This window comes from Leptodactylus fuscus, chromosome 7 (assembly GCF_031893055.1).
Source record: "Leptodactylus fuscus isolate aLepFus1 chromosome 7, aLepFus1.hap2, whole genome shotgun sequence".
NCBI classification, from domain to species: domain Eukaryota; kingdom Metazoa; phylum Chordata; class Amphibia; order Anura; family Leptodactylidae; genus Leptodactylus; species Leptodactylus fuscus.
Genome location: NC_134271.1, coordinates 94,041,306 through 94,066,515, shown reverse-complemented (window position 1 = coordinate 94,066,515; position 25,210 = coordinate 94,041,306). Strand labels below are relative to the sequence as shown.

The following is a 25,210-nucleotide window of genomic DNA, read 5'->3' as shown; positions in this document are numbered from 1 at the left end:
GGTGATGTCACAGGCAGGGAACACAAAAAACTCCATCTTAACTGCTGGCAAAAAAGGGTTTAACAAAACAAGATCCTGACACAATGTGTTACTTCGAGATACCTCACTGTAGCCTCATGAGGCAAATGTGTCAGTTTATCAAGCCTTTTGAAGAGTCCACCAAATTTGTTAGCAGGGACAACTGCAGCATTAGAGATGTGATCGCGTTATGTTATAGAAAACATACTCATGCTCCAAGGCATGGAAGAGGAGTTACAGTTTCCACCTCTTAGTCCACGTTATTGTCCTGGGTTTATGGAGGAGTATGAGGAATTGGGTCATTATGGTGGACAAACTGGGACTCTTAGACTGGAAGAGGAGGAGGAAGACTCTCCTTTGGATGCAGAGTGGGCCCTTGATATGTCACAGGCACAGCTAGGGGAGGAGGCTTACCTTTATTTTTTATTTTTTTAAGATGTTGATGACAACCAAGACAACCACACTGGCCAAGAACACCAACCATGACAGGCCCCGCTGGCAAGCATAGACGGCTGTATGCACCGCTGCTTACACAGCAAAAAGTGTATTATTAGTAGAAGGATGTGTAGTCTTAGTCCCGCACTATAAAGCCAATATGGAGTTATTCTTCCCTGTCCCCCAAAGAAAATTTGGAACATTATCAGGATAGGTCATATATCTTACTACAGCATGTAGGGAGACCAATGCAACTGCCAGATGCATATGTACCCAGTTGACTTCTGCCCGCTCCCAGTCCACCTCACTCAGCCCACGGGCCACCTCCTCTGCCAGTGTCGCAGCTACAAATAGCAGGAGGAAAAGCAGCAGAATCAGCAGCCAGGAATGTTTAAGTTCAAAGCTACAATAGGCAACTAACACACTGACTGCGCCACCAGGTACAGTTGTATCTAGAGTGCACCTATAGTCCAGCAAATAACTGTGACCCCATGGAATTCTGGGCCAATAGGTTATAGCAGTGGAAGGAGTTGGCCCAGTTTGCTATGGCAGTTGTATGTTGTTCGGCCTCAAATGTAATTCCTGAGAGGGTGTTTAGGCTGAGTTCACACAGAGTTTCTTGGTCAGGAATTTGATCAGGAAAAATCCGCTCAGTAAAATTCGTGTGGCGTTTTTTTGAGGCGTTTTCCGCCTGAAAAAATCAATGCAAGTCAATGGGAGGCGGAAATTCTGCCTGGCATTTTTTGAGGCGTTTTTTTGTCAATTCCATATCAAAAAATACCTCAAAAAACGCAAGCGGTTTTTCCACCTTCCATTGACTTGCATTTATTTTTTCAGGCGGAAAACGCCTGAAGAATGGACATGTCCCTTCTTTTTTCCGCTAGCGGAAAATCTGCTAGCGGAAAAACATTAGAGCAAATTACATAGGACTGTATGGTGAGGCGGATTCCACCTCAAATTCTCGACCAAAAAACTCCATGTGAACTTAGCCTTAGTGCATTAAAAAGTCATGTCGTTGCAATTAAAATCGTGCACATATGCTGTATGTGACTAGCTGCTCTGGAAGCAGTGAAGAGGTATAGAAGGAGGGATTGTTTTTCAAGAACAGTCAGAAACAGAGGCGGCTGATGACGCAGGGGTGCTTGGAGCACAAGGATAACGCCCCCTGTGCTCCTTGAAGATTAATTTTACGTATGAACAAAGCCGGTTCATTCAAAAATGGTTGTGGAATCAAGTAAAGACAGGTATGCCTAGAATAGCCTTGGTAAAAGCTATGTAAAGATACGCTTAGTTAAAAAAATGATCTAGGCAATGATAGACTCCCTTTTAACATCCAGGCACTACTTTTTCCTGTTTCTTATAGAATAGAAACTTGCTTTGCAAGGTTGTACGTAATATTGGTGCCTATTACGAATGGGTTTTACAATCTCCCAATTTCACAATAACATAGGATGGCAAATAAACCATCAGTATGTTTATGGAGTGTGGAAGGAAACCCAGATATATCAATGGAAACTAAAACATTACGTCAATAAACAAATTCCACAAAGATATTGTCCATGGTCTGATTTAAACCCAAGATTGCAGAGGTTCAATGTAATATTGTTAGCACACAAGAAACAGTGCTGATATATGGAGAGACTCTTATTTATCTAGAGCTACATAAAGTAAAAGCAGACAGGCAATAACTTAATACAGACATATACACTCACCGGCCACTTTATTAGGTACACCATGCTAGTAACGGGTTGGACCCCCTTTTGCCTTCAGAACTGCCTCAATTCTTCGTGGCATAGATTCAACAAGGTGCTGGAAGCATTCCTCAGAGATTTTGGTCCATATTGACATGATGGCATCACACAGTTGCCGCAGATTTGTCGGCTGCACATCCATGATGCGAATCTCCCGTTCCACCACATCCCAAAGATGCTCTATTGGATCGAGATCTGGTGACTGTGGAGGCCATTGGAGTACAGTGAACTCATTGTCATGTTCAAGAAACCAGTCTGAGATGATTCCAGCTTTATGACATGGCGCATTATCCTGCTGAAAGTAGCCATCAGATGTTGGGTACATTGTGGTCATAAAGGGATGGACATGGTCAGCAACAATACTCAGGTAGGCTTTGGCGTTGCAACGATGCTCAATTGGTACCAAGGGGCCCAAAGAGTGCCAAGAAAATAATCCCCACACCATGACACCACCACCACCAGCCTGAACCGTTGATACAAGGCAGGATGTATCCATGCTTTCATGTTTTTGACGCCAAATTCTGACCCTACCATCCGAATGTCGCAGCAGAAATCGAGACTCATCAGACCAGGCAACGTTTTTCCAATCTTCAATTGTCCAATTTTGATGAGCTTGTGCAAATTGTAGCCTCAGTTTCCTGTTCTTAGCTGAAAGGAGTGGCACCCGGTGTGGTCTTCTGCTGCTGTAGCCCATCTGCCTCAAAGTTCGACGTACTGTGCGTTCAGAGATGCTCTTCTGGCTACCTTGGTTGTAACAGGTGGCTATTTGAGTCACTGTTGCCTTTCTATCAGCTCAAACCAGTCTGGCCATTCTCCTCTGACCTCTGGCATCAACAACGCATTTCCGCCCACAGAACTGCCGCTCACTGGATGTTTTTTCTTTTTCGGACCATTCTCTGTAAACCCTAGAGATGGTTGTGCGTGAAAATCCCAGTAGATCAGCAGTTTCTGAAATACTCAGACCAGCCCTTCTGGCAACCATGCCACGTTCAAAGGCACTCAAATCACCTTTCTTCCCCATACTGATGCTCGGTTTGAACTGCAGGAGATTGTCTTGACCATGTCTACATGCCTAAATGCACTGAGTTGCCGTCATTTGATTGGCTGATTAGAAATTAAGTGTTAACGAGCAGTTGGACAGGTGTACCTAATAAAGTGGCCGGTGAGTGTATAAGACTGGTAGTATGTCTGTTATATAGTGCACAGAGCTTCAGCTGTTGCTGTAAGTATGAAGAGTTAACTGGGCTAATGAATATCCATTTCCCCGAGCTTGTTAATACTATGACACATTGGTTCCTAAATACATAATCTACCTTCAGAAACCAAAGAATAATTCCGTTAGAATTCAGTAGAATCTATAATGTCATAATCCAATATTACACTTTTCAGTGTTCAATGAAACGAGTCTGGTTAGATTTACAACACTTCCTCTTTGTAAACTCTACTTGGTTGGCCTCAGTCCAGTTACAGCACAATAAGATACGCCTTCTCATGCCTTCTTTATTTTACATGTCAATTGCTACTCCCCACCTCTTTTAGATATCCTGAGAGCTGAAGCACACTTAAAGAAAAGCAGATTTCAGACAGATGAGTCGTTCAGAACCTTGCAGACGTTTTCTGACCCCTGGACAAGTCATAACTTCATACTAAGTCTTCACATGGAGCTTTACCCATGTTCTAATAGCCGTGCTATCCAAGGGGATTATTCAGTGATACCCAGCTCCTTGCTGTTTTCTGCTGGTCTGCTAGGAAATATCATCGCCATCTTCATACTATGGCAACACAAGTTACAATCAAAGAAAAGTACCTCTGTATTTTACATCTTGGTCACTGGTCTGACCATTACCAACCTGATGGGAAAATGTTTGGTGAGTCCCATGGTGTCTGCTGCTTACTCCAAAAACCAAACGCTGGTGGAGATGGTTGAGAATCGGACCTTATGCAATGTCTTCAGCTTCTTAATGATTTTCTTTGGATTGGCCCCAATGCTTATTCTTCTGGCCATGGCTCTGGATTGTTGGATTGCTCTAGCAAACCCATTCTTTTATCATATGCATATCACCAAAAGATTTGCTATGCTGGTCCCAGTGATTGTATATATCTTCAGTGCTATCTTCTGTTCACTCCCGTTCTTTGGCATTGGGAAATTTGAGCAGTATTGTCCAGGGACCTGGTGCTTTATACAAATGACTGTGGAGGGCTCAGAGCCTAAGGTACTTGCGTATTCTTTGCTGTATGGTACACTAATGGGAGTATTGGTTGTAACCATTATCATCTGCAATGTTGGTACCATGAGACTCCTTTACCAGATGTACCAAATACAGAACCAGAGGAATTTCATCAAAATTGGACCAAAGGAAGAATTTGTTAAGCAACCTGGAATGGAGACGCTAGATCACCTAATTCTCTTGGCAGTAATGACAATCCTTTTCTCGGTTTGCTCCCTTCCGTTAACTGTACGTATTAACTCCTGCCAAATATATGTGCAAATTGTTGTACAAATTTCTGCTACAATTACACTGAAAAACATTGTGCCATCAACATGGTTTAACCCTCTGTGTAGTTTAGATGTTGCAAATTTACGCCACACAAAAGTAGAACTGAATAGGAGTTAACTAGAATTAGCAAATAGCTTTATAGTTGTCAGTTCTGGAAATTCTGGACATTTTGGGGACCACAAGAAGTATGACATAAAATTCTTGGAAAACAGTGTGATATCTGTGAAAGTACTCTTAATTATGGTTTCCGTCAAGGCTCCTTTATCAGGATTGAAGTGTAATGTCACAGCAGTGATCACACAACATTTTATTATAGTGGTGTCCTCCAGGGGTGCAGTATATACTATATATATATATATATATATATATATATATATATATATATATATATATATATACATACATTACTGTACAAAGGATTTTGGAACATGTGGGAGATGCTGCAATGTAAAAATACTTACAAATACAGAAATGTTAGTTTATTTTTGCCAATTAATAAAATTAGTGAATGAACGAAAGAGAAATCTAAATCACATCAATATTTGGTGTGATCGCCGTCTGGAGGAGTCCTGGAGATGATCATATAGCCCCCTGCAGAGGCCTGATCTCAATATCATGCAGTGTGTCTGGGATTACATGAAGTGACAGAAGGTTTTGAACAAGTCTACTTGCACAAAAGATCTGTGGTTAGTTCTCAAGATGTTTGTAGCAACCACCTTGCCGGTTTCCTTCAAATACTGTCTGCAAGTTGACCTAGAAGGAATGAGGTTATTTTGAAGGCAAAGGATGGTCACACCAAATATTGATGTGACTTAGATTTCTCTTTTATTCCTTCACTTAATTATGTTAGTTGACAAAAATAAACTACTAATATGTTTATATGTGAAAGCATTATACTTCGTGACCTGTTTTCCACACCTGCCTAAAATATTTGCACAGTATAGATAGTTATTATTGCTTAACGAGGTAATAGAAATGAGTATCACATTTGGAGAGGAGGGAGATTTGGCAGCTTCATTAAACAGGTTATAAAGGATTAATGAAATGGGTCTGCTTGTCTATTGAAGCAATAGCACCTGTCTTGTAAATTGTTCTATCTTGTATTGCATCTCAGCCACAAAGAAGAGCTGACAATGTGAGATAGATCAGTTTGTTGATCTCAGTGACCAGAATTGTTTGAGGCTTTTTGGGATACTATTTGTTTAGACTTGGGGTGCTCTATTGGTAGGATGCATTCATTGACTTATGTAAGCATTGCACCTCTTTAGTACTCTCTGTGGGCTCAATTCCTCTTTGTATAGACTATTGCAGTGGGCTGCATGAAAATCGCAGCATGTCAATTATATCTACGGAAACGCCGGTAGCTTCCCATAAATATAACAGAAAGTCCGTGGAGGAAAACTCTGCAAACTTTTTGTTTAAAGCGCTGAGGGCAGAACCGTGACGCGTTCCAGCTGCGGTTTTTCCCACAGTTTATAGTTGTGGGTCATCCCATGAGGCCTTAGCTTTAGCCTAAAAATAGGTTTCCAACATCTTAACTGAAGAAAACCCACAGTGTTTCTTGTTGTCTTATCTACTATGGATCAGAGAATAGCGGCACCAACTTCGTAGGACGTTGTATTTTATGATGGTAGGAACGTGCTAAAACTGTAACAATGCTGTAAGTGAGTACACACAAAGATGTAATGATGAAGAGAAAAGAGAAAGTGATGTGATCTTATCCTTCAAGCTATCTGGCTTTATGCAGGTACCACGCCTAATGCACATTTCTGATCTGTATCACCCAGTACCTGTTTTTCCTTATCACATATCTAATCTTCAGTCCCACAAGTCTCATTTTAACTTTACAAGAACAATATCTAACAATCTAGCCATATCTAAGCATATCAGGATGCCGTGTTATTTCTGTAAAATATATACAAATTATGCCTTGACAGTCAGATTGCGAGTTAAAGTCACATGCGTTTTTTGGTATTTTTCCTTGAGATTAAGAGGATTTTTTGAGAAACAATGGTACCCTTGTCCATAGGCTGTGTCTCGTACAGCTCAGGGTTAGTACCAACTGCTGAGACCTGCAATGATCTAAGGAATGAGTCACTTTTGGTCCATGGCTTCTATGGAAAGACACCTTTTAAGATCAAACTTCTGCTACAGGTTTGACTACTGATATAGGCACATATGAAGCAATCTTATAGAAGTGTAAGAAACAACATCCTGTGTGAATGACAAAATCTACAGCAACATGAAGTCTACAAAATCCCTTCAAGGTTAAGGTGGTTAAAAGGGAATTCCCACAAATATAACCATATTTAGTTTCGTTGACAATTAAAAGTTATACATTTTTGCAAATATAAATGATTACAAATTTTGCAGTTTTAAAGGGGTTGGCCACTTTCAGACCAATACTGACAAACAAATGTACAATAAAAAGATATTCAGTTTTCCAATATACTTTCTGTATCAATTCCTCACGGTTTTCTAGATTTCGGCTTACTGAAATCACATGACCATGGTCAGAGTTTTATCCTCTAGAAGTAACAGAATGAAGAACAGCAAGCTGAAATCTAGAAAACTGTGAGGAATTGATACAGAAAGTATATTGGAAAATTGTATATCTTTTTATTGTACATTTGTTTGTCAATATTGGCCTGAAAGTGGCCAACCCCTTTAAAGGTTTTTTCTTATCACCTTATTGGTGAAGGTCTCTTGACTTGAATGATTGCCAGTGAGTGCACCATGAATGCAGAAACTTTGCATGGTCTGAGACTGACCCTTATTGTGAGTTTCAGGGTGTAGAAAGTTCCTGCATTCATGGTCGTATCCATTGGCAACCATTGAGGACAACAGACTGTCACCACTAAGATGGTTAGAGAAAATCCTTAAAACTGCAAAATTTATATTATATTTTAATTGTCTAGCATTTTAGATATTGTTATGTTCCTGGGAAAACCCCTTTAAGCTTTATTACTAACTAGCATTTGCCCGTGACTTCGTCTGCGGGTTAGTGTTGGCGATGAGCCGCTTATATTTAGCCAATTGATGTTGTGGATGATCCCCCTGCTCCCGCGTCTCGGCTCTGCTACATCGCTGCATATGCGCAGAATACTCAGTTGTATGTACATCTCTGCATATGGAGAGCGTACTCAGTTGTGCTACAGCGCTGCCTAAGCTCTGCTACATCTGGCCATTTGGATTAGAGAGGTGTTCTTATGTCAGTGTCTGAGCAGCTTCTGTGTTGGAAACGGCTGAAAGGATGTTGCAGAAATTTGCCACAGTTTGATCAGCCTGCTCCCGCGTCTCGGCTCTGCTACATCGATGCATATACATAGGATACCCAGCTGTATGTACATGTTTGCATATGGAGAGCCTATAGAGGTGTGCTACAGCGCTGCCTAAACTCTGCTACATCGGGCAATTGTGATTACAGGGGTTTTGTTATGTGACTGTGTGAGCAGCTTCTGTTTTACAAAGAGCTGAACGGATGTTGCTGAAATGTGCCAAAGTTCTCCCCCCTCCCCCATCAGAGGCAGAACAACAATTCCCTGTAGTACTCACTGAAACTCTACACCCGATATAGTCCTCTTGCCCTCACACAGCCTGCATGTTCTGTATTCTCCTGATCTTCTATGAGACTCCATTTTCTTCAGCTTTCACACTGTCCAGCTTCATACTATATAGCTCCGCCCACAAAATAGCGTGCTGCTCCACCCACTGCCTAGCATGATCCTATCTGAAAATGGCTCAAGGACCTGTGATGACATCATCACAGGTCCTTTAGTGTAGTGTGAACCTAAATTCCTTCACTGCGGTCATGTAGTGACGTCATTTACCGGGATAAAAAGCAGCCTATGTTTTAATCGGGGTATTTCATGCAAATCCATTCAGCTGTTTTTGTGTGATTGAGGAACAAACATCCAAACTCACAAACATCCAAACATTCAAACAGGATGTACAGCAGGAAACTGGAGTATACATTAGTAATAAAGCGCCCCCTGAGAGGTCAGACTGGACAATTGTCCCCTAGGATCCGGAGCCTGATGACTCTGAATCCCAAAGTCAGACTCGATCACATCGATAACAGAACATTGCACGAAACCTCTTTTCAATAGAAGCCTGCCCAGAGGAAATCTGTAAGAATAACAAACATTTTTACTCACCTCTCCTGGGCGCCCAGCGATCTGGTGTCATCTTTTAGCCATTTCTGGCCTGTAGCAGAAGTCATTAAACATGTGATGTCAACCACAGGCCTGAAGAAGAAGCCAATGGAGACAGCAGAACAAGGTGAGGATGTCTAGGAGTGGTAAGGCAAGATGAGTATAACTGTTTATTTGCCCTCACCTCCATTGGGCCTCTGATTATTATACTTTGGGGTATGAAGAGACCCCAGAGTATAATAATACCAATAAAACAAACGGGCGAACTTCACAAATACTTGTCAATGAATTTCGAGGGGTTCACCTGAGGCAGTTTGAGGCTCTGTGTAGTATATTATACTGTGTGGGGCCACTGTGGAGCATTATACTGGGGGGATGCTCTGAGGAGCGTATGATAGGGTGTAGGGCCACTGTTGGGAGCATATTATACTGGGAGGGGCTCTGGGTAGCATATTATATTGAATGGCACCACTGTGAAGCACTATACTAGGTGGCCCTCTGGGCCCTCTTGTTATTTTCCCTCACTTCCCCTCCAATTATTATACTATGGGGTCTGAAGAGACCCCAGAGTATAATAATAGCACTGAAACGAACAGGTGGACCTTACAAATATTAATCAAAATGAATTCTGAGTGGTTTGCCTAAAGTTGCTCAAGGATGTGTAAAGCCTCTGTAGAACATTATACTGGAGCAGTCTCTGGGGAGAATATTATATTGTGTGGGTCCACTGTTGAGCATTATATTAATGGGGCACTGTGGAGCATTCTACTATGGGGCCCTCTGCGGAACATATACTGTGTGAGGCCACTGTAGAGCTTTATACTGAGGAGGCAGTGCTGGGAGCATATTATACTGTGTTAGGCCACTATGGAGCACATTAAAATGTGTGTGGCTTCTCATACTGTGTAGGGGAAGGGATAGCATATTATACTGTGTGGAGTGTTATACGCCATGTGGGCCACAATGAAGGGCTCAGGGGTTCATTTTATATTGTGAGGGGTGAAGGAGAGCTTAAAACTCCTACTAGCAGCCCTGTGTGCTATGCCTTCATCACAGCTCCCTGACTATCATCTTGCACATACATACATACATGTAGTGCTCCATGACTATGTGATTCCCCATACAGTACATACATACAGCATGAACCGGCCATGGATCTATTGGGATGTGCACAGACATGTGATAGTCAGCACATATGTAAGATGTCAGTGAAGGAGCTGTGATGTAGACAATTAGCAGGAAGCTGTTGGGTGGGACCCCAGAACAAGTTCCTCTGGTGGAAGTTCCTCTCTAGGTCCTTCAGTCAAACAGTGGACTGACCATACAACGTATAAATGTGCCAGGTCCTTATAACTGCTTTGTGATAAAAGCCCTGTATAGAAGACCCCTCTCTACACTAAGTCAGAAACCCCTCTTAGGTGAAAATTCCCCCTTTAAACACAGCATAAACTGCAGCACAATGTTTTGATTTTATTTAATTTTTTTTTGTTTTAAATTCATTGGATTGCTTCCTAACTTCATAACATTAATGGAAGTGCTAAAAAGTGCTACACAAAATAATATGCTAAATGGGTTGTGTCAGACACTCATTCACTATCTGCAGTGTCAGACAACAGCATAGAAGTGCAGGTAACACTGGAACTTCATTGCTTTGCCATGCAAGTATATTGGCTCTTCATTCACACAGAGAATACAGGGAGAAATTTGGGCCCCCATTCTTCTGATGACTGGGGGTCCCAGGAGATGGACCTCCAACAATCTCACACTACCTCCTGTCAGTAATGACACAACCCCTTTAAGATTATAAAGTCACAGAACTCTACGTGTCATAGACTACCCTTACAAAGACACGTTTCAACAGATTATCTGAAATTCTATACGAGAAATCCAAAGAAACGAAATCTGAAGTTTTAATCCGTTTCTATTTGCTTTGTGTTGTGTGTGTCCTGCTGCTTTATTCATACTGGACTCTTTGTGCCTGAAGTTGCATGGCGGAGTATTACTGATGGGATATCTAAAAGATATTACATTATTTAATAAGAACAGAAATTATCTTCCACTGTTTTCATTGTTAGTAAAGAAACTGTTTCTATTATTACCTTTATGAGGTTTGGATGTCATGAGTTACTATTAGAGATGAGCGAACAGTGAAATATTCCAGATTCGTTTTGAGTAGAGCCTCAATATTCGACTACTCTATCGAATATCGAATCCCATTATAGTCTATGGGAAAAAATGCTTGTTTCAGGGGAAACCACTATTCGACTAAAGGAGAGTCACCAAGTCCACAAGTAGCAGGAGGAGAGTGTTTAGGAGGAGCGCTGAGCAGTTAAAGCGCACGGACCCCATTATAGTCTACGGGGTCTGTGCGCTTTAACTGCACAGCGCTTGCAGCTGCGCTGATAAAAAGTAAGCTCCCTTGTAATCGCAAGCTGCCAGCTCTCCTGACTAGCAAAGACGAGCCTGCGGCAAATCAGCGCTGGTTTTGCAGCAGGCTCGTCCTTCTTAGTCGGGAGAGCTGGCAGCTTGCTATTACGAGGGAGCTTACTTTTTCTCATAGGAATGAATTGACCAGCATTGATTGGCCAGTGTACAGCATTCAGCCAATCAACGCAGGTCCTGCCGGAGGCTTGTCTGTGAGGAGGCGAAATCTAAAATCGGACCACAATGGAGACTGCTGTGGTCCGATGTTAGACTCTGCCTCCTCACAAATGAGCATTAGGCAAATCAACGCTGGTTCTGAATCGAAATTTATTGCAAATAGCTAGTAGTATTCGATCAAGTACGAATATTTAGAATACCACAGTATTCGATCGAATACCTACTAGATCAAATACTACTCTCTCATCTCTAGTTACTATATATATATCAACAGACTTCACAGATATACTCATATCGGTAATGGTCATTTGTATCTTAAGGCTGAAGCCTCACATTGCCGAAACGCAGGGTTTTTTTGTAGCAGATTTTATGCGGTACTGTGAGCCAAAGCCAGGAGTGGATGGAGCAGAACTTAGAAGTACGAGAACTTCCTATATATTTCCCGTTCCTTTTGTAGCCATTCTTGGCTTTGGCTCAAAAAACTGCAGCAAAAATTGGAACAAAAAAAGCAGCATTTCAGCAAAGTGGGTTCTCAGCCTATACCTAAGGCCCCATGTTGCGAACTGCTGCGAAAAAGCAATGTGGAAAAGATTGCAGCAGAAATGCATAACGTTTTTTTCCCACAGCGCTTTATACAGAAAGGCCACAGAGTTTTCCACGGCAGACTTTCTGTTCCTATTATATCTATGGAGAATCCACCAGCGTTTCTGTAGCTATAATTGACATGCTGTCGATTACAAAAATTAGAGCGTTTTTGAAATCGCAGCATTTCCACTGCAGATATTTTTTTGCAATCTGTGGATGGGTGGATGGGATTAGCAGATCCTGTAAAACGCTGTGTTTTTTGCTGTGGAGTTTATGCTATGTGGAGCTCCAGCCTAAAAACTGCAGTGTTTTATAATCCCAGCAAATTACGGGAAAATACATGCAGCAGACAAGCTGCAATTTGAAAAAGTGTTGTGACACTGGCCTGGCTCACGTGGCATGGTCAGGTCATGTTGGTTAGGTGTAGTGTTCTATGTATCTCCCTATATTATAAAAATGAATTTCTGTCTGTCTGTCTGTGCTCTAATGCGAACCAAACGACTGGACCGATCTTCACCAAATTTGGCACAGAGATACTTCAGGTATCCGGGAAGGTTTAAGACGAGACTCCAACTCACTCGGACATACCGTTGCTGAGATACAGCATTCCAAACACAATGCCCCCCCCCCTTAGCCAATACAAACCTGCAAGTCTTTCACTCCTATTCCAACTGCAATACACATGGTCACTCCACATACACAACCCAACACTAATATCCAAACTGAGATACACGCATCAGAGGATTAGATACACAGATCAGCACACAGTATCACACGCCAGAGGATTAGATACACGCGTCTGCACACAGTCCCACAAACCAGAGGATTAAATACGCACTTCTGCACACAGTTCCACATGCCGAAGGATTAGATACACGCGTCTGCACAAAGTACCACACGACGGGGGATTGGATACATGCGTCTGCACACTGTACCACATGCCAAAGGATTGGATACACGCATCTGCACACAGTTCCACACACCAGAGCATAAGATATGCACATCTGCACACAGTACCACATGCCATAAGATTAGATACGTGCATCTTCACACAGTTCCACATGCCGTAGGATTAGATACGCGCCTCTTCACACAATACCACACAGGGCAGGATTAGATACGTGTGTCTGCACACAGTACCACACTTTGGAGGATTAGATACATGCCTCTGCACACAGTACCACAAGCCAGAGAATTACATACACGTCTCAGCACACAGTACCACACAGGGAGGATTAGATATACGCGTCTGCACACAGTACCACATGCCGTAGGATTAGATACGCGCGTCTGCTTACAGTTCCACATGTCAGACGATTAGATACGCACATCTTCACACAGTTGTACACGCCATAGGATTAGATACACGCGTCTGCATACAGTACCACATGCTGTAGGATTAGATACATGCGTCTACACACAGTTCCACATGCCGTAGGATTAGATACACGCCTCTTCACACAATACCACACAGGGGAGGATTAGATACGTGCGTCTGAACACAGTACCACACTTTGGAGGATTAGATACATGCTTCTGCACACAGTACCACATGCCAGATAATTAGATACGCGTCTCAGTACACAGTACCACACGGGGGAGGATTAGATACGTGCATCTGCACACAGTACCTCACGCCAGAGGATTAGATACACCTGTCTGCACACAGTACCACACGCCAGAGGATTAGATACGCACGTCTGCACATAGTACCACATGCCGTAAGATTAGATATGCACGTCTGCACACAGTTTCATTTACCGGAGGATTAGATACGTGCCTCTTCACACAATGCCACACGGGGGAGGATTAGATACACACATCTTCACACAGTACCACACGCCGGAGGATTAGATATGTGCATCTGCACACAGTACCACACCAACAAGGATTAGATACTTGCGTCTAAACACAGTACTACACGGGGAAGGATTAGATACAGCTTTACTCCAGGTATCCATAACAATTGATCACAGGTTTTTCACTGATATCCAAAATGAGATACACATAATCACAGGACGCTTATGGACATACACACAAACCACATACAAAATACATCAGTGCAAAACTGGACATTTCTTATGGGGCCACTACACAAACATAAAATGTAATATACCCGTGCGAAGCCGGGTCCTCCCTCTAGTAGTATATAATAGTATTGTATTATGGTCATGTCCAGTGGTCAGGTCATGTTGAGAGGTGTAGTGTTCTATGTATAGAGTATAATAGAATTGTATTATGGCCATGTCCAGTGGTCAGGTCATGTTGGGAGGTGTAGTGGTCTATGTATAGAGTATAATAGAATTGTATTATGGTCATGTCCAGTGGTCAGGTCATGTTGGGAGGTGTAGTGTTCTATGTATAGAGTATAATAGAATTGTATTATGGCCATGTCCAGTGGTCAGGCAGTGTTCTATGTATAGTATATAATAGAATTGTATTATGGCCATGTCCAGTAGTCAGGTCATGTTGGGAGGTGTAGTGTTCTATGTATAGAGTATAATAGAATTGTATTATGGCCATGTCCAGTGGTCAGGTCATGTTGGGAGGTGCAGTGTTCTATGTATAGTATATAATAGAATTGTATTATGGCCATGTCCAGTGGTCAGGTCATGTTGGGGAGTGTAGTGTTCTATCTATAGAGTATAATAGAATTGTAATATGGTCATGTCCAGTGGTCAGGTCATGTTGGGAGGTGTAGTGTTCTATCTATAGAGTATAATAGAATTGTATTATGGTCATGTCCAGTGGTCAGGTCATGTTGGGAGGTATAGTGTTCTATGTATATAGTATAATAGAATTGTATTATGGCCACGTCCAGTGGTCAGGTCATGTTGGGGGGTGTAGTGTTCTATGTATAGTATATAATAGAATTGTATTATGGCCATGTCCAGTGGTCAGGTCATGTTGGGAGGTGTAGTGTTCTATGTATAGTATATAATAGAATTGTATTATGGCCATGTCCAGTGGTCAGGTCATGTTGGTTAGGTGTAGTGTTCTATGTATAGTATATAATAGAATTGTATTATGGTCATGTCCAGTGGTCAGGTCATATTGGGAGGTGTAGTGTTCTATGTATATAGTATATAATAGAATTGTATTACAGTCATGTCCAGTGGTCGGGTCATGTTGGGAGGTGTAGTGTTCTATGTATAGTATATAATAGAATTGTATTTTGGTCATGTCCAGTAGTCAGGTCATGTTGGGGGGTGTAGTGTTCTATGTATAGAGTATAATAGAATTGTATTATGGCCATGTCCAGTGGTCAGGTCATGTTGGGAGGTGTAGTGTCCTATGTATATAGTATAATAGAATTGTATTATGGCCATGTCCAGTGGTCAGGTCATGTTGGGAGGTGTAGTGTCCTATGTATATAGTATAATAGAATTGTATTTTGGTCATGTCCATTAGTCAGGTCATGTTGGGGGGTGTAGTGTTCTATGTATAGAGTATAATAGAATTGTATTATGGCCATGTCCAGTGGTCAGGTCATGTTGGGAGGTGTAGTGTTCTATGTATAGTATAATAGAATTGTATTATGGTCATGTCCAGTGGTCAGGTCATGTTGGGAGGTGTAGTGTTCTATGTATATAGTATATAATAGAATTGTATTATGGTCATGTCCAGTGGTCGGGTCATGTTGGGAGGTGTAGTGTTCTATGTATAGTATATAATAGAATTGTATTATGGTCATGTCCAGTAGTCAGGTCATGTTGGGGGGTGTAGTGTTCTATGTATAGAGTATAATAGAATTGTATTATGGCCATGTCCAGTGGTCAGGTCATGTTGGGAGGTGTAGTGTTCTATGTATAGAGTATAATAGAATTGTATTATGGCCATGTCCAGTGGTCAGGTCATGTTGGTTAGGTGTAGCGTTCTATGTATAGTATATAATAGAATTGTATTATGGCCATGTCCAGTGGTCAGGTCATGTTGGTTAGGTGTAGTGTTCTATGTATAGTATATAATAGAATTGTATTATGGCCATGTCCAGTGGTCAGGTCATGTTGGTTAGGTGTAGTGTTCTATGTATAGTATATAATAGAATTGTATCATGGTCATGTCCAGTGGTCAGGTCATGTTGGGGGGTGTAATGCTCTATGTATAGTATAATAGAATTGTATTATGGTCATGTCCAGTGGTCAGGTCATATTGGGAGGTGTAGTGTTCTATGTATATAGTATAATAGAATTGTATTGTGGTCAGGTCATGTTGGGAGGTGTAGTGTTCTAAGTATAGAGTATAATAGAATTGTATTATGGTCATGTCCAGTGGTCAGATCATATTGGGAGGTGTAGTGTTCTATGTATAGTATATAATAGTATTGTATTATGGCCATGTCCAGTGGTCAGGTCATGTTGGGAGGTGTAGTGTTCTATGTATAGAGTATAATAGAATTGTATTATGGTCATGTCCAGTGGTCAGGTCATGTTGGGAGGTGTAGTGTTCTATGTATAGTGTATAATAGAATTGTATTATGGCCATGTCCAGTGGTCAGGTCATGTTGGGAGGTGTAGTGTTCTATGTATAGTGTATAATAGAATTGTATTATGGCCATGTCCAGTGGTCAGGTCATGTTGGGAGGTGTAGTGTTCTATGTATATAGTATAATAGAATTGTATTATGGTCATATCCAGTGGTTAGGTCATGTTGTGAGATGTAGTGTTCTATGTACAGCATATAACATACCTTTATTATAATCACATTAAATTGTCAGGTCCAGTTGGGGGTTATTCCTGCATCTGCACCAGAGAATATATAGATACGAAAGGAGGTATTAATTAACACTGGTATAATTTGTCCTCAATGTCTCCTGTGCCACTTTACCTAATGATCATAAGTTAGATGCTTCCCTCCAGCACCCATGCATTATTTATGCCGCTTTTGTAGTGTAGATGCTATATATTGAGTGAGTCGTGACTCCACCTATGAACTACTCCACTTTTGGAAAATTGGTGAGGCAAAACTGCCACTTGCAATTAAAATAATCACAAATCACCAATTTGTGACTATTTTATGTCAGAAAAGTGCTGCACGGTATTTGATGAATTCCTCCCCCATACTGTTTTTGTACAGTTGATAATGGTGCATTAAAGAATTACAGAATAATGCTAAGTAGTGTTTTGACATGATTTACATAGCTGCCAGTAAATTGGAAAAAATTAAAAGCCTTCAGAAAATGTATCTTAGGAAACTTAAGGCTAAAGTAAATTGACTCAGAAATGATGAAAAGTAGCCAATTTAGCTTTAATGCTATTGATCTGTGCACTGACTGACCTCAGAATGTTCTGCTAACAACATTCGTACCGCAAATGCATCTTATTATAATTGATACTTACACGTGTAATTTGGACTTCTTGAACTAAAGGGAAAACTCTAACACTAGATTCACACCTGCGTTGGGGTATCCATTCTTTGGGTCCACTTAGAGATCCACAAAAAAGAAACCCAAATTGCTTACAAAGTAAAGAACACAAAGACTATAACCAGGTCTGCCTGGTTTCCGCTCAAAAAATGAGAAGAGAAAATCCTGTTTGCAGGACTTTTCTCTTGGCATTTTTGAAGCGGAATGAAGGTCGGAATCCCCAAAGGGTTTGTAGAACATACTAAAGTGTTCCACTGGGGCAGATGAAGGGAGGGAACATTAAATTGGTAGCTGATGAAGGGGGACATTAAACTGTTGACAGATGGAGAGTGACATTAAACTGGGGGCAACTGGAGGACAGTAAACCGTGGGGGTAGCTTCAGGGGGGAATGTCTGCCTCTGGTTGCCCCCAGTTTAATATTCCCCTCCAGATGCCCCTGTTTAATGTCCTCCCCCTATTTGCACCCAATTTAAACTTTAAGGGACTTTATACTGTGGGGCAACTGGAGGGGAACATTATAATATGGGGTCATATAATGCTAGCGTAACTGAAGGAGCATTATACTGTGCGGGGGTACAAAGAAAAATGGATGAGAGTGGGCGGAGTCAATGTAGAAGTGGGCTAAATTTGCCATGGCGTGCATAGCACGCCACACACTTTGTCCCTCTTTCTGTCCTTTGAAAGTTGGGAGGTATGTATACGTGTAGTGCTCCATGGCCATGTCATTCCGCAAACAGTACTGTACATGGAGCTATTAGAGCGTGCACTGAACTATAGGTGATGACTACACTGGGAACATACTCAGTAACACTGGATAGTCAGCACATATGTAAGATATCAGTGAAGGAGCCAATATTGTAGGTTATTAGCAGGAAGCTGTTGGGTGGGCCCCCAGAACAAATTCCTCTGGTGGGCTCTAGGTCCTTCAGTCTGTGTAGTTATAGAAGGTGGAGGCATAACAGTTGCACCTGTGACCCTGTGTATGGTGGAACCATAAGTCCTCACTGCCATTATTATAAAGGTCTTGTGGTAAGTAGGGGTTAGGTTAATGATTTTTGGACTCAGGAGCTTCAGGTTACACCTCTGATATTTGGTGTATTGGACATAATGACTTCCGAACACAATGGGCATTCTTGGACATGTTAGAGGGCCATAAAATATCCCGCTAGGGGCGATTCAAATGTTTGGAGGTATGCAACTGCCCACACTCATTCACTAGGGATTTTGAAGGATTACATAATAAATGGTTCCAAAGAAGGTGTAGGGGTGAAAGAATAAATTCTATCATGTAAGCAAGTGCAGTGCAAATATCCATTATACATCCTGTTTTGATTATACCTCTGTGAACCAATTGTGGACATTTAAGTAGACATATTTCTTACTAGCTTTTACCCGCGACTTCGTCTGCGGTGATTTGAGAATTGGGCGGACACAGGCGTGTGAAACTGTAAAAGTGCTTTAAAAAGTTTGGTGGGCTAGCAAATGTGATGTGTTATATTGTGTATGTCGTGATACAGACAATGTGATGTGTTGTATTGTGTATGTCGTGATACAGACAATGTGATGTGTTGTATTGTGTATGTCGTGATACAGACAATGTGATGTGTTGTATTTTGTCAGACAATGTGATGTGTTATTGTGTATGTCGTGATACAGACAATGTGATGTGTTGTATTGTGTATGTCGTAATACAGACAATGTGATGTGTTGTATTGTGTATGTCGTGATACAGACAATGTGATGTGTTGTATTGTGTATGTCGTGATACAGACAATGTGATGTGTTGTATTTTGTCAGACAATGTGATGTGTTATTGTGTATGTCGTGATACAGACAATGTGATGTGTTGTATTGTGTATGTCGTAATACAGACAATGTGATGTGTTGTATTGTGTATGTCGTGATACAGACAATGTGATGTGTTGTATTGTGTATGTCGTGATACAGACAATGTGATGTGTTGTATTGTGTCAGACAATGTGATGTGTTGTATTGTGTATGTCGTGATACAGACAATGTGATGTGTTATATAGTGGAAAGCTATATGTAAATGTGAGTGAGTAGAGTGACGGCTACTCCTGAGGTGACAGTAAGGAGTGTGCAGGCAGGTTGAGGCAGGAAATGCCAGGCAGTGTGTGCGAGTCTATAGCTGGGGCTAGGAGTCCTGCTTTTGTGAGTCTCCTGCTAGGAAGCCATGTTGTTTAGTGGCACCAAAAGTAGCCTGTGACTCAATCCTAAGGGAAAACTATGTTTGTGGAAAATTGCACGCAAATCCGTCCAGGCGTTTTAGCGTGATTGAGGAACAAACATCCAAACACACAAACTTTCACACTTATAATATTAGTAGGGTCAAACAGGAGGACCCTTTAAAGGGATCCTATCATTCATTCACATTTTTTTCTCATTAACATGTCAGAATAGCCTTAAGAGAGTTTATTCTTCTCCTACCTTTCGTTGTCTTCTCCGCGCTGCCGTTCCGTAGGAATCCCGGTTTTTGTCGGTATGTAAATGAGTTCTCTCGCAGCACTGGGGGCAGGCCCCAGCACTCAAACAGCACTGGGGGTGTCCCCAATGCTGCCAGAGAACTCTCCAGCACCGCCTCCATCTTCTTCTGGAACTAGGTCTTCACCGCGTCTTTTTTCCGGTGGTGGCTTCTAACTTCTAGGCCTCGGGCCTAGGGCAAGCCGACTGCGCATCCCCACAGGCCACGAGAAATTGGCCGCTTACAATACTGTGTAAGCGGCCATTTTTCTTGTTGCCACGGGCATGCGCAGTTAGAAGAAGACCACCAGAAGAAGACGCAGTGAAGACCTTGTTCCAGAAGATGGAGGCGGCACTGGAGAGTTCTCTGGCAGCATTGGGGATGCCCCCAGTGCTGTTTGAGCACTGGCGCCCGCCCCCAGTGATGCGAGAGAACTCATTTACATACCGACAAAAACCGGGATTCCTACGGAACGGCAGTGCGGAGAAGACAACGAAAGGTAGGAGAAGAATAGCCCTTCTTAAGGCTATTCCAATGTGTTAATGAGAAAAAAATGTGACTGAATAATAGGATCCCTTTAAAAATGTGGATGGAGCTTTACAACGTCACTGCGATTTTCATAGCAAGAACTATGTGTGTCTTTGTGTTTTAAATGGGGATTCCAGTGTCTCCTTTTTGTCATAATTTACGAGGGAATATGTTTCTAATAAACTTGAGTGAGTTTGGGCACAATTTACTAATATTATTAGACCCCTTTGATCACCCAGAAGCCGGCTAGCTTTTGCAAATGATATTGACACAATTACAGTAATTTTAGTGTTTCTGTGAAGATTACTTTCCCCGAGATTATCTTCAGCTAATTTATTGACCCCATCAGTGACCACCCAGAGGAATGCTAACCACATAAAAATAATCATTTTAAGTCCACTTACAGTAAACATATTGTGAAAGCTGCTCTAACCACAGAAACGCCTTCTTTGGAAATTACAAAATGACTTCACCCTGGCATGTGGTTTACAGCCACAGCAAATTTGGAAACCAGAATAAAAGTTAAAAAATAAGTTAAAAAAAGTTCCCGTAACCCATAGAGGCAGCTGGCACAAGAGCTCATATATAATTATTTTCCTTAATGCATATGCGATTTATTATGTACTACACAAATAATTCTTAGGAAATGTTTCCCAAGATTCCCAAGCTGTTTTATAAGATGTGTCTATCACTAATGAAAAATTATGATAGAACATGCAGTTTTATGGGCACCTCATTCACTATCAATGCCAATTCATTATTTAGATTAAAAAGGTAATTTACTGTGACACCTCTGCATTAATCCACAAGGGGGAAAAATCCAGTCAGGAGCATAGCCAAAAGAGATTGCACCAAAGCCCTGAAGCCTAAGGATAGGTTCCTACTTACCCTAGGCTCTCCATTGTTCAGGTCTGACGGATACCCCCTGGATGTGCAAAGCACTGCATTGGTGAAGATGCCAGAATCAATATAAGGAAAACAATCCAATACAAACAAGACATAGCTACACAGAAATTCATTGGAAATCCCAATTAGAAGTGCTGACAAATATGAAGAAACAGACAGAAAGATTTATTGCCTTTGGCAGGTTACCTGCCAGACTTATACTATCAATCTCGATAAGCAGTGACAGTCTTGATGACTTGTTTGCACTAGGTATTCACTGTCTCTTTGCCTTTCTTTCTCTTTACCTTTCTTTCACCTTCTATTAAGTAACTTGATCATATTTCCTTGAGAAATACCTGCTATACAAAACATGTTTTTGGGGCCTGTTCCAATTTTACTGATGAATATAGTTATTCTTATATTAAATTCTGTTTTCTTTGGCAGAACGCTGTTATGTCAATTGTTGGCAGCTGTAGGTCTATTCTTCTTCTTTCTAGAAGCAAACCATGAATTATAGTGTAGAGTGCTGGATAATATCATCCGTCTGTCTGCCCTATGGAAATGACAGCAAAGACCTCACAATGTTAAGTAGTATGACTGAACATCATGGCTGATGGCAAGGACTTTATTCTGCTTCCCTTAAATGGCCATTCAATTGGAGGGACAATTATGTAAGACGGGTTGCATACGACAGTGTACTAGCCGCTGGCCGTGCTGTTCATTTAATGAACAGGAGCCGCAGATGAGCGACCGCAATATCAGACAGGAATTGGACCTGCTCCGTATTGTGTGGTCGAGACTGTTGGCATGCACATGGGACCCAGATAGCACTCTGACCTAGAACAAGGTTATGTGCAAGGCGCTATAGTGTAAGTAGTCACAACATTAAGCTCTCTAGGCTTAAGGGCTCGTTCCCACGATGTAACGCGCCACGCATTCAGACACGTATACATGTGTCAGAGTGTGAGCGCTCAAAACAGATGCCATTCATTTCAATGTGTGGCGGCTCACGCGCACTACACATTGAAATCAATGGGCTAAAAAGCCTCCCATTGATTTCAATGTGTAATGCGCGTGAGCCGGCACACACTGAAGTGAAAGGCATCTGTTTTGAGCGCTCACACTCTGACACGTGTATACGTGTCTGAATTCACGGCACGTTACATCATGGGAACGAGCCCTTAACTGAGTGGTTGATATGGCTCAGCCTAGTTTCTTTGAATTTTGACAAGTTTTCACCCCCTTGGCCTTCAATGGACTTCCATCTGTTTAGTAGGGCATATTATACTGTAATCTAAGGTGTTGTCCGCTGTGGATCAGCATCTACACCTATGAACTAATTCATAGTTTATGTTTAGAGATGAGTGAGTACTGTTTGGATCAGCCGATCCGAACAGCACGCTCCATAGAAATGAATGGATGCACCTGGTATTTCCGCTTTGATGGCGGCCGGCCGCTTAACCCCCCGCGTGCCGGCTACGTCCATTCATTTCTATGTGAGCGAGCTGTTCGGATCGGCTGATCCGAACAGTACTCGCTCATCTCTATTTATGTTGCTAAAATCCTGGTGATCATTTATAGGAGAAGATAGCAGCAAGTTTTCACTTCCCTTTCAGCGCCACTACAGGGGAACTAAAGCATTAACAATGGCCAATGTGTAGTAGAAAGACATGATGGTCTTCCAGTGTAAGAGATTCTCACTACATCTGATATACACTAGGAAAACAATATAATAATACACAATTGTTCACTCGGATCAAAAGCAGAGCAAGTAGGTATTTTATGAAACAAGTAAACCCTGTTATACAGATTTACACTTGGGCTAATACTTGAGGGTCCTGAACCACAGAATTTCTCAGCTAGCTCAATTTCTAAATGGGTTTTATAAACCAAACCATTAGGATATAATCATACTTTGCATATTTGTAGCAGATGTTTCTGCAAGTGGAAATCAGTTTCATGTGTCCAAGTGTGGTTGTTTCTGCTGCAGGCACAGAGTTTTCTACAAAATCCATTCAAACTGTTAGGACAGTCACAGAAATTTCTGCAGCAAATCTGCAATGTGTACATTGATCCTTAATAGAGTAATTAACATTACAAATAAGACATTTTCCCAAGTTCATCATTAAGTTGTTTTGGGTTATAACTAATATGAAGTATAGATATAAGGCAGTGGAGTAACTAGGAATGGCAGGGCCCCGTGGTGAACTTTTGACATGGTTGCCTCCCCCCCCCCGACCCTGAAAAGACCCTAGAGTATAATAATTGGAGATGCAGGGGAGGATACAAACATAAAAAACACTGTTACTTACCTCTCCCTAGCTCCGGTGCAGTCCCTGCTGACATTGGCCATCTTCAATGATGTATGGGATGTCATTGTGCCGGGGCTTGCTTCGCAACACATAAGGCATCCATGTGGCGTCAAGGACGTCAGATAAGTAGGCATGAAGCCTGCCCCTAAAATGTCCATTTTTGACAGCCATTTTGCACCCAATAGGCATATATTTTTACAAATCCTTCATAGAAAAAAGAAACATCCATTTATGACATTTGTGTGAATATAGGTCACTTGGCTTTTCCAGACTCCTGAATGACAATATCTCATACAGCACTATTGATAAGCATGCTTTAATAGGCAGATGTGACATGGTAGGACCAGTACAATTGGACTTTTCCTATGGGAGCAGTCACATCAGTATCAATAAATAGAGTTTCATGATAAAAAAAATAAAATGTAAAAAAATACATAAAATATAAGAAATAATTAAAAATAAAATAAATCTACCCAGGAATCATTTGATTTGATTTTAGGAACACGTACTCTTCATGTATAACTATATTATATATTCAAAATAAATGTAATGAAAATTTAGAAAATTACAATTACTTTTATATGTATTGCTAAATGAAATGTTTCCAGCCAGATAACTATCATTAAGAACTCTCCATCTTCTCCTCCCCAGTTTCGAGTCTACATTGGAGCCTTCACAGGAGGGAAGAATGAATATGCTGACCTAATAGTCTTGAGGTTTCTCTCAATGAATTCTATAGTGGATCCATGGATTTTTATCATCTGTAGGACATCAAGATTTCACACCCATGTGCATAAACTTTGCAGCAGGATTCACTCGACAAGCAACAACCCGAGCCAACTGCTAGATGAGAGCCCCAAAAGTACATTGTAACCTACTGAAGAAGATGAGATTTTGTAAGGTGACTATGGAAAGGAGCTGACACTCATCCATGCAGAGGATGCTTCCCCTTCAATATTGTATTTACAATGTATAAATCTACTGAAAAGCAGTGAATGTTGCCAAGATTTTACGAGCAGAATGCATGCCTTCTTTATTCCTGAGAAACAATGGGACATTTATCCATGAATTTCCATCTGCTCACAAGAAGATTCAGCTGTGAAGACTTACACGTGTTTCCTCCTCCTGGCTTGACATAACCCAAAATGAACGACATGAGATGATCAATAATGAAAACACCATGAATTTGTAATACTCTGTTAACAGATCTGAATGCTATGTCTGTTTATGCATAGAAATTCAGCAGCTGGGATGTGAATTGCGTCCTATGGAGACTTTTGCTAAGATGTTGCACTACTGTTTTGAATTTGCATCATAAAAAATTGAGCCCATGATAAAAATTTGAGGAAAGATAAAGGGTTAAGACATCTATATAAGGAATGATAAGAAAGAAATAAGTTGTAAAATCTGGGCAAAGTTGTGAATTCTAAGTATTAGGAGACTAATAGGAATAATGTAATAATTTACAAGGCAGGAAAGATCTAAGAGAAGCATATGGTTGAGCCAAGACTGCACCTAGTGTTTATGCTGGTCATATTATATTATGGCCTCGTTCACATCTGCGTTTGAGGACCCCCCGAACGGAATACCGAAGG

The 25,210-nt window shown here is 41.3% G+C and overlaps 1 protein-coding gene across 1 annotated transcript; it reads left to right on the top strand.

The window, feature by feature from the left end:
- The first annotated feature begins 3,809 nt into the window (after nt 1–3,809).
- On the top strand, nt 3,810–24,601 carry LOC142212705 (prostaglandin D2 receptor-like). Its single transcript, XM_075280690.1, has 2 exons — nt 3,810–4,660; nt 24,267–24,601. Exons 1-2 carry the CDS (start codon nt 3,863–3,865, stop codon nt 24,486–24,488), a joined length of 1,020 nt encoding a protein of 339 aa, XP_075136791.1. The 5' UTR covers nt 3,810–3,862; the 3' UTR covers nt 24,489–24,601.
- The last annotated feature ends 609 nt before the right edge of the window (nt 24,602–25,210 follow it).